The 14,325-nt window shown below is 38.5% G+C and overlaps 1 protein-coding gene across 9 annotated transcripts in view; it reads left to right on the top strand.

Annotated features, from left to right (window-relative positions):
• bltp1 (bridge-like lipid transfer protein family member 1) overlaps positions 1-14,325 on the top strand; it is a 79,930-nt gene continuing 65,605 nt past the window's right edge. For all 9 annotated transcript variants that reach the window (XM_085391728.1, XM_085391735.1, XM_085391734.1 and 6 more), the window contains exons 1-15: positions 1-139; positions 4,050-4,185; positions 4,848-4,964; positions 6,509-6,587; positions 6,683-6,747; positions 6,946-7,120; positions 7,659-7,740; positions 7,826-8,019; positions 8,548-8,627; positions 8,840-8,990; positions 9,885-10,041; positions 10,467-10,545; positions 13,135-13,226; positions 13,410-13,527; positions 13,650-13,805. In XM_085391728.1, the coding sequence (XP_085247854.1) occupies positions 4,080-4,185; positions 4,848-4,964; positions 6,509-6,587; positions 6,683-6,747; positions 6,946-7,120; positions 7,659-7,740; positions 7,826-8,019; positions 8,548-8,627; positions 8,840-8,990; positions 9,885-10,041; positions 10,467-10,545; positions 13,135-13,226; positions 13,410-13,527; positions 13,650-13,805 (1,651 nt within the window). In that variant the 5' untranslated portion in view covers positions 1-139; positions 4,050-4,079. The remainder of the gene's footprint in view (positions 140-4,049; positions 4,186-4,847; positions 4,965-6,508; positions 6,588-6,682; positions 6,748-6,945; positions 7,121-7,658; positions 7,741-7,825; positions 8,020-8,547; positions 8,628-8,839; positions 8,991-9,884; positions 10,042-10,466; positions 10,546-13,134; positions 13,227-13,409; positions 13,528-13,649; positions 13,806-14,325) is intronic.

The following is a 14,325-nucleotide window of genomic DNA, read 5'->3' as shown; positions in this document are numbered from 1 at the left end:
CTAACTGGTCGTCTGCCTGGCAGGTAAATAGTACACACCGGGGATGCTAGCTGTGGTCATTTCCGACACTACTAAAGGACAGAAACTCCGGGCTAACTGGAGCAAAGATGAAAGCCCATTCTTTACTGAGGATATTAAGGTATGTAAGGAACACCAGCTGTTTTGTTTTGACAGTTCAGAAAAGGAGAAGTTGGAGGGCGCGGCCTGCTGTCATTAGCATGCTAGCTAACCTCAGTGCTAACGTTATGATATTGAGCGGCTCTTAAATTAATGGCTTAATACGTCATTAGCAAAGAAGGAGGCTGACTGCAGAGGACAAATCAGTAACTCAGACTTTTGCTACGAATGTTTAAAAAGAAGATAGGAAGATAAGCTAAATTCAACAACAGTTTTTGTTTGTTGTAGGTAATGCTCAGGAAATTGCTCAAGACTTGGGATTAGCTAGGTGTGTGGTTAGTTTCAGGTGTCTCTGGATTCCAGATTACACTGAGCTGGAGTGAGTAATCGTTTCACACCTGGCCTTCTATAAAATGATGCAGCGATGTCCTTTTATGTATGTCATTACCTCTGTCAACAAAGGCAAACTGACAGACAACTTCCCCATTATTTTTTATTTTTTTTGCCACGTTCGGTTCATCTTGCAGTCCGACATTTATTTGGGTTAAACGTCTTAATTGCTCTTTGGTTACCTGTGTGCGCTAATATAATGCTGATAATCAAATTAATGCACATATTTTGGGGCTTTTAATCTGCCAGTCATCTTAGCTATGGATTCTCTGTATAGCCTTTTTCAACTACGGCAATGGGACAGTGCGCCTCGATTGTTTGTGTACCTTTGTTTTTTTTGTTGTCAGAATCCCAACCACAAGCTAGCATTTATAATCCCTCCTAAATAAAAATAATGATGTTAGGAACAGGTGCATCTGTGGCTGATAATTCATGCCCGCATGCTTATGAGTTACTTTTATATCAGTAAGTGAGTATTTTTTTCAGTCTATTTAGAAGGTTTGAATTGGACATAAAAAAGTACTGTGTAGTTATAACAGGGTTTTGTACTTTTATTTATCCACTAGGATATGAAATTGTAATGAACGCTCAGTGACAGTAGACTCACTAAGTATAGAAAGAGACTTAAATTGCACTTTTTTCTTAAGACATCCCAGTGTGTTGTACATTTGCTCATTGTGTAAAAATGTGTATATGTTTATAATGCACCTCTTTAATGAAGAATAGAAGGGTGTCGTCGTCCCCCCCCCCCCCAATGTACTGAATTATGCAGTAGTTCTGCTCAGTGTGCCCATTGAATGGTCGTTGGCATGAAAAAGTTAGTTAACATAATTGTTGTTTACAAACTAAAGACTGATGGGTGTTGTTTACTTCAGATGATGACTTCTTGCTGTAATCTAGTCACCATTATGAACCTAAAGTGAAAACACTGAGCTTGCAGAAAACAATTATGAGTCAGTGATTGCCAACGCTGATCTTTCCTGAAAGCCAGCATCTCATATCATGTGCTAGATTGTAAAACCTGAACTTGCCTTACAGGAATGGATACGTAGTCTGGGTATTTCCAGAATACAGTTTTGTTTTTGTTTTTTTGTTTTTTTTTTAAAACATATGATTTAAACATCATGATGGCTGATGATCATTCAGACTTCTGTGTTAAATTAATGCTTCAGACAACCATGCAAAATGTGATTTACTCTTAACAGTGTAGAGTCTATGTTTTAGCTTTGCAAGTGGTTATATGTTCTGTGGTTTATCAAGTCAAGTTGATCCCTTTTTTTTTCATTTGATTTTAAAAATAGCAGCGAAAGTCGTAGTTGTACTAGCTGGAAATGCATGTCAGAATATGGTGTGAGTTAAAGTATTTTAGAGAGGTTTGGCGTTTTAATGTATTAACACTTTGCTTTAACATGAGAGTGTAAATCTCACACCAGGAGTGATATGAAAAGATGAGAGGGGAGAAGAAGTGCTCAGTGCATCATCATAATGTAATGCTATGATGACTTTAATGTGATGGGAACACGATCATTGAGGAAATTGTATGTTAGAAGGAAATTTTTTTTAATATCACTTCTCGATTTAAAAGGGAGCCACTGAAGAGAAGCTAATATGAGAGAAATATAATCTCTCTTTCTGTTCGCTGTTAGTACTCTTCCTGTGTGTTTTGGATATACAGAAGAGTGAGGTAAGCTTTATGATAAGGAATCATGGTAGGCTAGCCAGGAAGTAAGATTCTGGAATGTGGGCAGGTTTGAACACAATGACCTAAAGGATCTTTTGCCCATTTCCTTATAATTTGCTTCAGAAGAGAAACCGACAGCCACAGCAGGATTAGCATCTAGCAGGTCCATGTGAGATCAGAAACGTCCGTTAATTTAAAGTCTGTCAAATGTGACAAGCAAACACATGTAGTTACATGTAGTATCTGTCAGAAAGAAACTTTTAGAAACTGTGTTTTCTGTTGGAAATTGTGCTGGGATTGTTTTCATCTCACTGGTTTTACAGCCAACAATGTTTGGGGTGGATTAGATGAGGATTTGTGTTTGTGTGTACAGTATTGAAGCCTTTAAGCATGGGGTGACTGAGATCACAGCATACACGGGCACACATGAGCCTTTCACCAGCCTCCTGTCACTAATAATCATTGAAGCAAATACAAATAACTGAACGAGCCACAACATGCAAAGTAGTTACGCATTTTCCTAATTATGATTGTGCGTCATGTTATGCATACTGTACTGTATTGTAATGTACTGGAAATATGTATTATGTGACTGGTTTGAAATCTTAAAAAAAAAACTTCACAGTAAGTTAACTATATACTAATAACTAATGCTAATTTTATTATTTTCATGCTTTGGGCTTGCCTGTCTGTACATGAGTCCCAATGGACTCAGACAGTTATGTTCTAATGTGTGAAAATGTCTGCTGCATCTTTGCTTCATGTCTACAGGGATGTGAACTATAACTTGGAGGGATATGACCACAGGATATAAGATGAAACAAGCAATGATCCTTTTGCCCGCCAATCTTGTTTATTATTTCTCTTTTACAGAATCATATTTGCAAATTAATCTGCCAGATTTTGTGATGCAAATTTTATGCCAAATATGATGCAGCCCTGCCAGTGTAGACATAGTGTAGTTCTAACATGTAACTTGCTGTGTCGATGCAGCAGTTTTGATAACGCACATTTATCATTATGTACGACACAGTTTGCAAAATAGTTAAGACACTATAAAATGGAAATAAAAGCAGAAAAGCAAAAATTTTTGACTTATTTAAACTCTATATTAAAGAATTTTAAAGGAAAACATATTAGAGCCAGAAACTTAATTATTATTGTTATTATTATCATCGGGGTTTTTTTTTTGTTTGTTTTTTTTTTAATCATTTTGAGTGTGGTGCAGTTGTGACAGACATATTTAGTGTTTTGCATTATTGCTGATTTTAGCAAGACTGTAAACAGGATCTTAGTTGCTCTTCAGGACTTCCTTTGTTGTTTTTTCACAATGAGTCTAAACTTTTCAGCTCTTAATAAGTCTAGGCATGCAGTTCAGACTCATAACATCCAGAATATAGTTTGAACAAGTTTCAAGCCATTGCCTACAAAAGACATCTGGATGCCAGTATTTCTTTAAAACTTCCAAAGCTTGTTCAGAATTTATTCTTCACGGATGTGCAAAATGTTCATGTAGTGACCACTAATACCATCCCGTGCTTCCACAGATGCTGGCTTTCAAATTGTGCACTGAGAAAGTGGAAGGCCCCTTTGGAAATCTGGAACTCTATGTACCAAAACAGTTCCTGTGATTTCCAAGAATAATTTTAAGTTGTTGACTCACCCCCCTGAGGAGGCAGCTGTGCGGATGCAGAGACGTTTCTAAAGGGGAAAAAAAAAGTTTAATCTTGTATTTATCTGCATGATGGTTATAACAAGTCACTATTGATAGTATTTGTCTTTCTCTGCAGTGATGTAGTTCATTGCATACTTAAACATGTTCATGTGCCAGTGAAACTAATTTGACATTTGATCATTTCAGTTTTAGACACCTGACTGCGAGCCTGTAGCCATGGATGGACATGCTGCCAAAACCAATGAAAGCACCTTCCCCAGCTTTGTGGATCTGGATAATTTCCTTACCAAGCATGATTCCAACTTCATCTGGCTTCTTGTTGGTCAGTAGTTAAAAATTTTATGGAGACACTTAATTTGTATGTGTTCCAAATATTGGCTTTGCAGCAGTAATATTATTTCAGTCAATGCATCTTTATGAGAGTGCAATTTAATTCACTTCACTGCACACGAAGGGCATTTTTTTGGCCTTTATACTCGGTGTTGAATGCATAGCAATGATTCAGCTCAGTTTACAGTACGTTTATGTGTTCTCTTGACATGTTGGACATTTTATTGTACTGAGCTCTAGGACTGAGTATAGTCCTAGATAAACGTTTTAAAAGCAGGTGTCCTTTGAATTTAAGCTTAATCCATGTCTGGATTCAGTCATTAAGGAATATATACCCCATCTTTTTATAGAGAAGAGCAGGTTCACCTGAATTTGCACTAAAGCAGGTGAAATGGAGTGTATATGAATTCCATCTGCATTACCAATTATAGTGCCTAAGGAAACAGAGTACTTTCAGGTGGGGTTCCTAATGTGTTACTAGTACTCATGCTGTGCTGTTGCAGAATTTGACCCAACAGAGATTAATCAAGCATTGTGATTATATTTGAAAGTGTTGGCCTACTAAATTGTTATGTTTACAAGCAGACAGAAGCTTCTGTAACTCTTAAAATTAATTTTACTGACTGAAATCATGTTCTTTCTTTCCCCTTTCAGCCACCATTCTGTCCTGTGGATGGATTATCTATTTAACTTATTACAACTCACGCAACATTGGCCTCATTCTCACCCTCATCATCAACAGACTCTACAAGGATGGCTACATTCACATCGGTGTGTTCATCAGGAGCTCTGTCGCACAGTGATGAATAGGGAGGAGGAAGCGTTCAGTTGAAGGCGTTAACTCAATCTGCTGAATATTTCATGATGAGCCAGGTTCTCTCAGTGATTATATCCACAGCATCTGAGCAAACAATACCAGACTTTCTAAACATGGGTGACACAATCCACAATCCAATGAAACCTTACTTAGTTTTTAGGATGTGAGCTTCTCTTTCAAAAACGCATATCAATTAAACACAAACTTGAACCTGACTGACAGCATGAATGAGAAATGCAAAATGACAACAAAGGCAGCATGAAAGTTTAATGAGAAGAGCAAGGCGTAGTTGACATCTCTTTGCCAACATATTCTGGTACAAACTGAGCAGTCACCCTTTTGTTTGCGATTGACTTTTCTATCCAGATAAAGAGAATGTATACTTTTTACTGACATATTTGTGTCAGGTGTTAAGCAGGTTCAAACATGCCTCAGGTGTGTTTCGCTATCATTTAGCTTCAACTCAATCCTGCATGAATTTACAGGAAGGCATTAGCCTTTGTGGTTCTGTGTGGATTTTTGGAGCGAGTTAGACATTGTCTCGTCAGTCAGTGGAAAGGAATTTCACCAGTGTGAGGAAGCTTTACATTGGATGATAATGCATGAAGCACTCAGGTGCTGTCGCTCTGTTTGCATGAAGTAATTGAAACTGAGAAAGACATGTTATGAGCCAAAAGAGATTATTAACAGGAAATCAAATTCATCCTTCTCACTCAGTGACAGACTCAGACCCACTTGCTGATTTAGATCGTAATTAAGATTGTTTTTGGGGTGTTTTTTCTCTCTCTCTTTGATAAGAGTGAAAGTGCGATTAAATATCCCAGCAACACCCATGCTGCTGTTATTGTACCAGAGCTTTTATAATTCTGTAATTGCAGTTTTGTAAGGCAAGGCAAGGCAAATTTATTTGTATAGCACAATTCAACAACAAGGTGATTCAAAGTGCTTTACAGAGACATTAGAAACAAAAACAAATAAAAAGCATGATTTAAAATTGATTAAAACAAACTAACTAACTAAACACACACATTTCACACCTGTTCGCGCGATCTGAACCCTTATCGTAAGGGGAGCTACCAGTCCTTCTGTGGACGAGCTACTTTCTATTTTAAATTCCCTGAATTTAAAATCTCTAGACCTAGTCTAGACCCAGTTGGGGAGCTACCCAGAGCTCTAATCCCACACCTGTTCGCGCGATCTGAACCCTTATCGTAAGGGGAGCTACCAGTCCTTCTGTGGACGAGCTACTTTCTATTTTAAATTCCCTGAATTTAAAATACTCTCTAGACCCAGTCTAGACCCAGTTGGGGAGCTACCCAGAGCTCTAATCCCACACCTGTAATGATTCATTTAACTGGTTAAGCTTGAATTGAAGACATTGCAATCAAATCCAAAGAAATTTGCAGGATGTTACTAGTACGGTTTAATAGTAAAACCAACACTTTATGTTGCCATTTTAAAACATGCTTACACTGTTCAACTTTGCCTTTGTGCACAGGCTCCTTCTCCTTCTCTGTTCTGTCAGGGAAGGTCATGTTCAGAGATGTCTACTACATCAACCAAGACATGTCTATCAGGTAATCTGACCGATGTTTCTGTTGTTGCTTCTCCTCCATCCGTCCCACTCTTATCTTATAATTTGCATGCTGATTGTTGTTTGTGTGTGTTACAGGATACAGGATGGCTTTCTCATATTTCGTTGGTGGAAAATGTATAATCCAAAACAGAAACAACATGGTGAGTAGAGAAGTATTTGATGACTGCTTAGATTAAACTTTTAAATGCATATGTTAGTCCACCACAGAAAAAATATATGTATATATTGGAAATCTTGGGTTATCTATGTTTGACTATCAAGATGCAACTTTTCTAACTGAGTTAGTTTCATGTGGCAACATCACCTTGAGTTCTGAGTTGTCTCTGTTTTTGCATCAGATCCCAAGGCAGAGACGAGGCTTTACGTGACTGTCAACGGCTTTGAGTTCCATGTCTATAACCGGACTGACCTCTACGCACGACTGCAGGAGACCTTTGGACTGGAACCCACGCTTCAAAGGCCCAAAAAAGATGAAGAGAGGGGGCGAGAGGACAGAAACAAGACACTGGAAAGGTATAACTACGGCATCATCGGGCAACTTTGCTTTTTATCCAGTGTTAAAATTCTTTGTAAGACATGAGTCTTATTTGAAGTTTCTAAGTTGTTAATTGCTCTAGTTGTGTTACCTTAAAATCAAATAAAAATGCCTTTGGATGATTTGTCAGTTTTTAGCTATATCTGAAACAAAAAGAACACATGCAACAGTCTAAATGCTTGTTTACCTTTTTTAAAAAAAGTGTATATTTTGTTTTTTAATTGTGATAACATTTTTGGGAGTACAGCTTTTTATATTTTCTCAGCATGTCTGTATGGTTTCAGTTCAGCAGAACAGAAATGAGTGAAAGAGCACATTCAGTGGTTGTGAATGATAAACAGCTGCTGAAAAAGTTGCATAATGTCACACCCTTTTCTATCTGTTGTTACCAAGTGGATTAGAAGTGCAGACAGAACAGAGCTACTGTCGTTTCCTGCTGACAGTCAAATTAGTTGAACTGACTAGAATCACACCTCTACTTAAAGATTGTGAAACTGTCTTCTGTTTCTTGTGTAGTGTCAACATTAAAGCTGAAAGTCAGGATCCCTCATCATCTTGGCGGTCCCTCATTCCCGTCATCAAAGTTAACATCAGCACTGTAAGTACCTAAGAACATCTCAAAACCTTTTAGAGGCATGCAATACAATTTAATAAAAAAATAATGTGTGTTTGCTGTCTTGTAGGGCCGCTTAGCATTTGGGAACCACTACCTTCCACAGACTCTGTGCATGAACTTTGAGGATGCCTGCCTGACGTATGCCACCAAACCTCCCTCCAGCCACTTGGACCAGTACATGCACATTGTCAAAGGCTCACTGGAGAATGTGCGGGTCATGCTGGTTCCCAGTCCTCGCTACCTGGGCATGCAGAATGACGAGTGAGTTCAAGTCATCTAACAAAGATAAGCACATAAACAGTATTTCTCTGTTTACAGTGTTGTTGATAATAAAACTTTTTACCTCAAAGCATTTTTAGAGGAGTTGTAGCCCAAAAAATAACTCGGCTTGAAGAATATCCTATTTCTTTATTTCCACGTATTTCTTTAAGCATATTATAATGACTAGTGCTAGTTCTCCGTAGTGCTTCTCATCTATCCTGCCGCATGCATATCTATGGTGTGAATCTTAAGAACAGACAGGATGAGACTGGGTTTGTATTTTTCATCTAGTTTGTACAAAACACAAGTAGAAGATTTTTGTTACCTTGGAATAATTTTATTTTAATGACTGCTGTTTTTTACTCAATTACGCTGCCAAGTGAATGTCGCTCTTTCAAGTACACTGAGACTGAATTGCATTGCATTAAAGATCATGGGTTTACAGTATAGAAGAATAGGCCACAGAGTTCCAAGTCTCTGTTTAACATATTTGCCCCCGAATTGTCATTTTGTGAATTTCTCATCTAGACCCCCCAGACTGATGGGAGAGGGCTTTGTTGTGATGCAGTCCAATGATGTTGACATCTACTATTACCAAGATGAACCAGGTAAGCTCATGCATGCACACATCCGCTGAGATTTCTGTGCTAAGACATTAACATGAATAACTGATAGCTGCTGACACTAAATGTAAAATTTGCCAGCCAGTATGCTGTCTCTATTAAAGTATATTCTTGATTGTTTTTAGTGCAGTTGTGTATTTTTGTTCAGCCTTCTGCTGATACCCAGGTTTTGACGTTTTCACTGTGTATGTGTCCAGGTCTGGTTCCTGTCGAGCAGGAGAGTGGCGAGGAAGCAGAGACGAGCAGTGAGGATGATAAGCTGCAGGACCTGCCTCCTTGCTGGGGTCTGGACATCGTCTGTGGGAAAGGAACTGACTTCAACTATGGGCCCTGGGCAGACCGGCAGAGGTGAGCACAGATGGACAAAACAAAATCAGCATGAAACCTGAACTAATAGGTTTTTAGAGTACAAGCTGACAGTTGGAGGTATTAGTTTTAAAGACATCTCTGTTTTTAATTGTAGTTCATACAGGTCCTGCTCAGGATTTTGTCACTGTAATACCACAAACTTATTATTGCACACACAGAATTTCCTTGGGTGAGCTGCCCAGACATATTAATCCTGGCTCAGTTATACTTTCAAGCATATTTACAGTGATGTGGTATGAACTGGAGAACTGGAGCGTAACTCCTTTTCATGTGTTGTTGAGCTCACCAAGGCTACCGAGTAAAAGCGTCATCAGCTGCACACCAAGAAGTTGGAGATTGTCTGTGGAGGCCATCACAAAGTACTAGGCATTAAAAACGTCTGCAAGCAGTAGGCTGCGCACTGATGTTGTGTCCATCTCTTTATTGCCTTAAATCTCTGAACATTATGTGAAATCCTTACTGTTCCTGTGTACACATAAAAAGCTCTTTGTTGCTTGGTTGCTGAAGTTGTTTTCAGGGTCGTTATGCACTTCCATATTTTAGATTTCATTCCAACTAAAACATGAATGAATGTGTTTGAGATGATGACCTATTGCTCACGAACCAGGAAAGAAATTAAATCCAGCTTCAGTATTTGCAGAGGGCTGGCTTCTGGAAGGCAGCCAATCAAAACTGATTGGGTTTGGTTTTGATTGATGACAGAAAGAAAACTCCTGATTTACTGGACAGTTTAGTTTAGAGATGTGCCAGTAGAAACTGGCTGAAGGGGGGGGGGTGTCATCAAGTCTTTTATTCTAACACCCCGATGGTATGATTAGTTCACACTTGTAAGTATTTAGACTTGGCTCTATAATATGATTTTACCTTCTTCAGGGACTGTCTGTGGAAGTTCTTCCTGCCTGCAGACTACCAGGCCATGAAGGCAACTGAGGTGGCACAGCCGGGAAAACCCAGGCAGATCCAGGCCTTCGAGCTTCGCATGAACATCATTGCTGACGCCACCATCGATCTGCTTTTCACCAAAAACAGGGTGACTCTTGCTCTCTCTCCTGTCTGCTTTTTTTCCCCCTGCCAAACTCTTTGATCTGTCTTCGTCTCCCTGCTGTTCTCCTCGTCTTTGTCTTTATATCTCACCATGTTTGAGCTATTGATATTGGTTCATGTTTTATGCTTTTTCATATTTTCTTCCTGGAGCAGTGCAGGGATCTTCACAAAGCATGTGAAGTGCATACTAAATAACACCATTAATACACGTTGAATAAAAGCCTAAAATTGCTTGAGTCAGGAAAGATTGTCATTTTATTACATCTTTTGAACACATTTCTCTTCAGATTAGGTGATGTTTTTCTTTCTTGTATTTTTATTCTCTGAAGCGCCCACTCATAATTTGACAGCATGTATGATATTGCTGCTTGCTTTCTCTCTCTTCTGATACGTCTTCATCCCTGTTACTAGGAAACCAATGCCATTCATGTGAATGTAGGTGCAGGCTCTTACCTGGAAGTCAACATCCCCATGACTGTGGGAGAGAATGGTAAGTGTGTGTTTCACTGAAATAACAGCAGTAGACCAAAGTATGAGTGTTCACATCAGCAAATATCCCCCTGGCTCAAGGTCAGCCCTGGTTAATGTAGACGCACGCAGCAGTTTTCTCATCATGTAGTAATCATCTTTTACACTTAATAATGGCTGAACTGCTACTGTGATAAGCAGCTTTATCAGATCTCACTAGAAGTTCATTTAAGTGTACAGCGATGGATTCTTCAAGCTGCTTATAGTATGGCTAATGATGAAGATGAGGGTATCTCTGTTTTTATTATTATTTCAGATATTTATTACCATTGATATTCATCAAATTCATTTCTCAATAGGGCTGCCAGAAACGATTATTTTGATAGTCGACTAGTCACTGATTATTTTTGCGATTAGTCGACTAATCAGATCATGCATCTATTGGACATAAAACGTACAGCTTATTGCACCAGCATGCATCTGCTCTTATATAACTATCATTAGCTTACAGCTTTAAGTGTTTAAGGAATGTGCTAACTAAAAATAAAGACAAAATGATAGTTTATTAAATGTTAATTACATTTGCAGATTGTTTCGGTGGAGTTTAATAAACTGAGCCGTCTGCTCCTTGCGATCTAAAATATAACAGCACAGTATATTCTCGAGCATCTCACACTTCTGATAATCAGTTGTCTGCTTGACGTTTATTCAGCTGTGTAAAAACTACAACTTTAATCTCAGCCAAACCGATTTACTCAGGAACAAATAAAATACTGAAAAAAGCCAAACAATAACATTTGTAAGTTATCTAAGTGACATATATGTTTCACCTGAGTAGCGAAAGACGGCAGTGGGTTTGAAAACGATTTGCCGGGAGTCCGGTGTTTTCACTGGCTCTAGTGAGCCTTGAACCCCGGCTAGCTATCGAGCTGGTGGGTAACAGACATCTCCGAAAACGTCGGAGCGCTTTTGCAAATACGTGGTGTCTTGATAAACTGAGCAGATATTTGAGGTTTACACAGCTACATTCTCGCCTGAAAATATGTTAAACTTTACTTTGTGACCCAAAAAGAATAATAAGAGTAATATTAAAACTAACTAGCTGTCGCCATTGTTGACAACTGTTCTGGGCCGCGCTATGAATTATGGGACACAGCTTCTTCTTCGGGGTTTAACGGCAGCTGGCATCCTTGTACATGCAGTGCTGCCATCTTCTGTTTCAGTCCGTTATTACACTCTTAAATCCTACTACTCATTCCTGCATCTTTTGTGATCTTACAAAGCTTCAAACAACGCGTCGACTATTAAATTAGTCGTAGACGATTTTAATAGTCGACGTAATCGTGACTAGTCGACTAATCGTGGCAGCCCTATTTCTCAATAATGTTTAAGTGTGCTAAATTTAATTTTGCAGTTTCTGCTGGCAGTTATTTAATAAATCATAATTTACTTTTTTCCTAAACATGATTTTTTTCTTAAAGTGAACCAATGTAGTAAATTGTGCAACATCCTCCATATAATTTAAATTCAATTTAGGGGCTGTAATGATTTAAACTATTAAAATCTTTGGTACGTTAGTGTGTAGAGTGTAGGTTTACTATTATGGAAATCATTCTTATAAATTGCACTGTAAAAATTCTAAAATTACATTACGTGCACTTTTGTTTTGTGATATTACTCAGCTTACTAAGACCTAGAGATTGTTTTCTTTTCCTTTTTTCTGTAACTAAACTTTTAAATACAAAGTTTAGTTACATAATGCATCTTATTACAACACTAATCTTATGAATGATTTCACAAATATAAAAATAGTTTGAAAAACAAAATGAAGACATTTAAACGAGAGTAAATAAGTTGTTTTAACTCAACTCCTGCTTCCTTATTTAGTAAATGACTAATCGCTTATTAAAGATTGCTGAATGATTGCCTAAAGTGATCACTTATTGGTGTATGTGAGGTTAACCATGCAATGCTAAGCTGCAACTACTCAGCTCCTCTCTTCTGTGTGTTGCACACAGACTGAGGCTTGCCAACATTTGTTAAGTCATGGCCTGTAAGGAACATTGTTAACAACTATTTGCTTTAGGACTTGTGTAACTGTAAAGTTAAGGTTTTATCATTCAGAATCATTGTTTTGTACTGAGTAAAAAGGACAATCAGACCTGGCCACGTTGAAATCATAGAGTTGACCATGAACTCCTCTGTATACCAAAGTATTCTAGAGTCAAATGTGAGGCCATCAAACAGCTGGGTCATGCAACAGGACAGTCATTCCCACCACAGTTGTAAAACTACAAGTTAAAAAAGAAAAGAATCAAGGTTGCAACGGCCCAGTCAAAGTTCAGACCTCAGCACGACTGAAAAACTGCATAAACGAATGACAATGAACTAAAGCAACATTATAAAACTCCTCCACAGCCAAACCTTTGTCTCACCTTGAAAGCACCCATAGTTTTTGAGATGTAACGATTTGTCACACAGAGCAGATGAAATTATGTCAGTGCTCACCTCTGTTCCCGGAAGTTAACATAAGCAGCTTTGGTAAATAACAGTGTTTCCAAGAGCTTAACCGTAGGTCTAGCTTTTGAAAGATGATTGCTTTTGCCTTCAGGATACTCTCCCACCATCAAAGGTCAGCTGCTTCATGTGGACACCACCAGCAGCATGCAGTACAGGACCCTTCTGGAGGCTGAGATGTTGGCTGTAAGTAGCAGGCAATCAGCAACGAAGCTTTTCATTTGACGTTTTGGAGAGATTCTCGAAAGTTATTACATTTCCTTCAGCATTCAAGGAGAGCGGAGCCAAAGCAGACACCAGTGTTGCATACACACAAGGCGCCTCAAAGGTTAAAATTTGTTTTGTCTTTCCCATTTTTTTATTTTTTAGTTCCACGTGATAGCCAGCTACCCCCGGGTATGGAACATGCCCCAGTCGTGGCAGTGTGAGATTGAGGTGTACAAGGCCACGTACCATTTCATCTACGCCCAGAAAAGCTTCTTCACTGGTGAGCAAGATTTCAGATTCTTTTATTTGGCCATGTGCGTATTGACACATCAGGAAATCCCAAACAATCTTGAAAGAAATGTGTCTACGAGAATCACTTTTTCTTTTCCCTTTCTTTTTTAGATTTGATCCAGGATTGGGCGAGTGACAGCGCCCCCGATATCTACTCTTTTGTGCCGTATTCCTGGAAGTTCAAGATCCTTTTCCATCAGTTTGAGATGATCTGGGCAGCAAACCAACACAACTGGATTGACTGTTCCACCAAACAACAGGAGAATGGTAAGACAGATCCACCGAACAGCTGATGTTCATTTTAAATGAAATGTTTTCAAGAAATCACTTTTAATTTGTTTAAAAAACATCTTGAGCAGTTGTGCTTTCTGGAGGTGCTGCAGCCATTGAGTAACTGTCACTTTACGGGTCGAGCATTCATTCTCGGCAAGTTAAAGTAGTTAAAATGAAATGAAGGGTACTGTACGGTTATAAAAAGATGAGATTGATAGGGCGTTTTAGATGCTTAATTAGATAAGCCTAGAAGTTTAAAAACCTCATACTGAATATTTACTGCAAATGTGTTTAACGATGTTATGTGTATTTGAAATAACACAGAGCCTTTGTAATAACAGTGATACAGTTCTACAGTGTGTCAAATAAACCTGCTGTTTATGCTTGTCGTGTCTACGCTGTGAGATAAGTATAAGAAAAACATCCAGGTAGAGCACGAAGGCAATCGACGCTTTAGTACCTCTTTAACGTTGGCAGCTAATGTCCAAGGCATTTTAACTCTATTAAGTCATGA

The sequence above is a fragment of the Rhamphochromis longiceps genome, linkage group LG19 (genome assembly GCF_057381845.1).
Source record: "Rhamphochromis longiceps isolate RC_006_pf linkage group LG19, R_longiceps_female_GT1.1, whole genome shotgun sequence".
Taxonomy (NCBI): domain Eukaryota; kingdom Metazoa; phylum Chordata; class Actinopteri; order Cichliformes; family Cichlidae; genus Rhamphochromis; species Rhamphochromis longiceps.
Note: the sequence above shows the minus strand (reverse complement) of the source record. Positions and strands in the feature narration are given on the sequence as shown.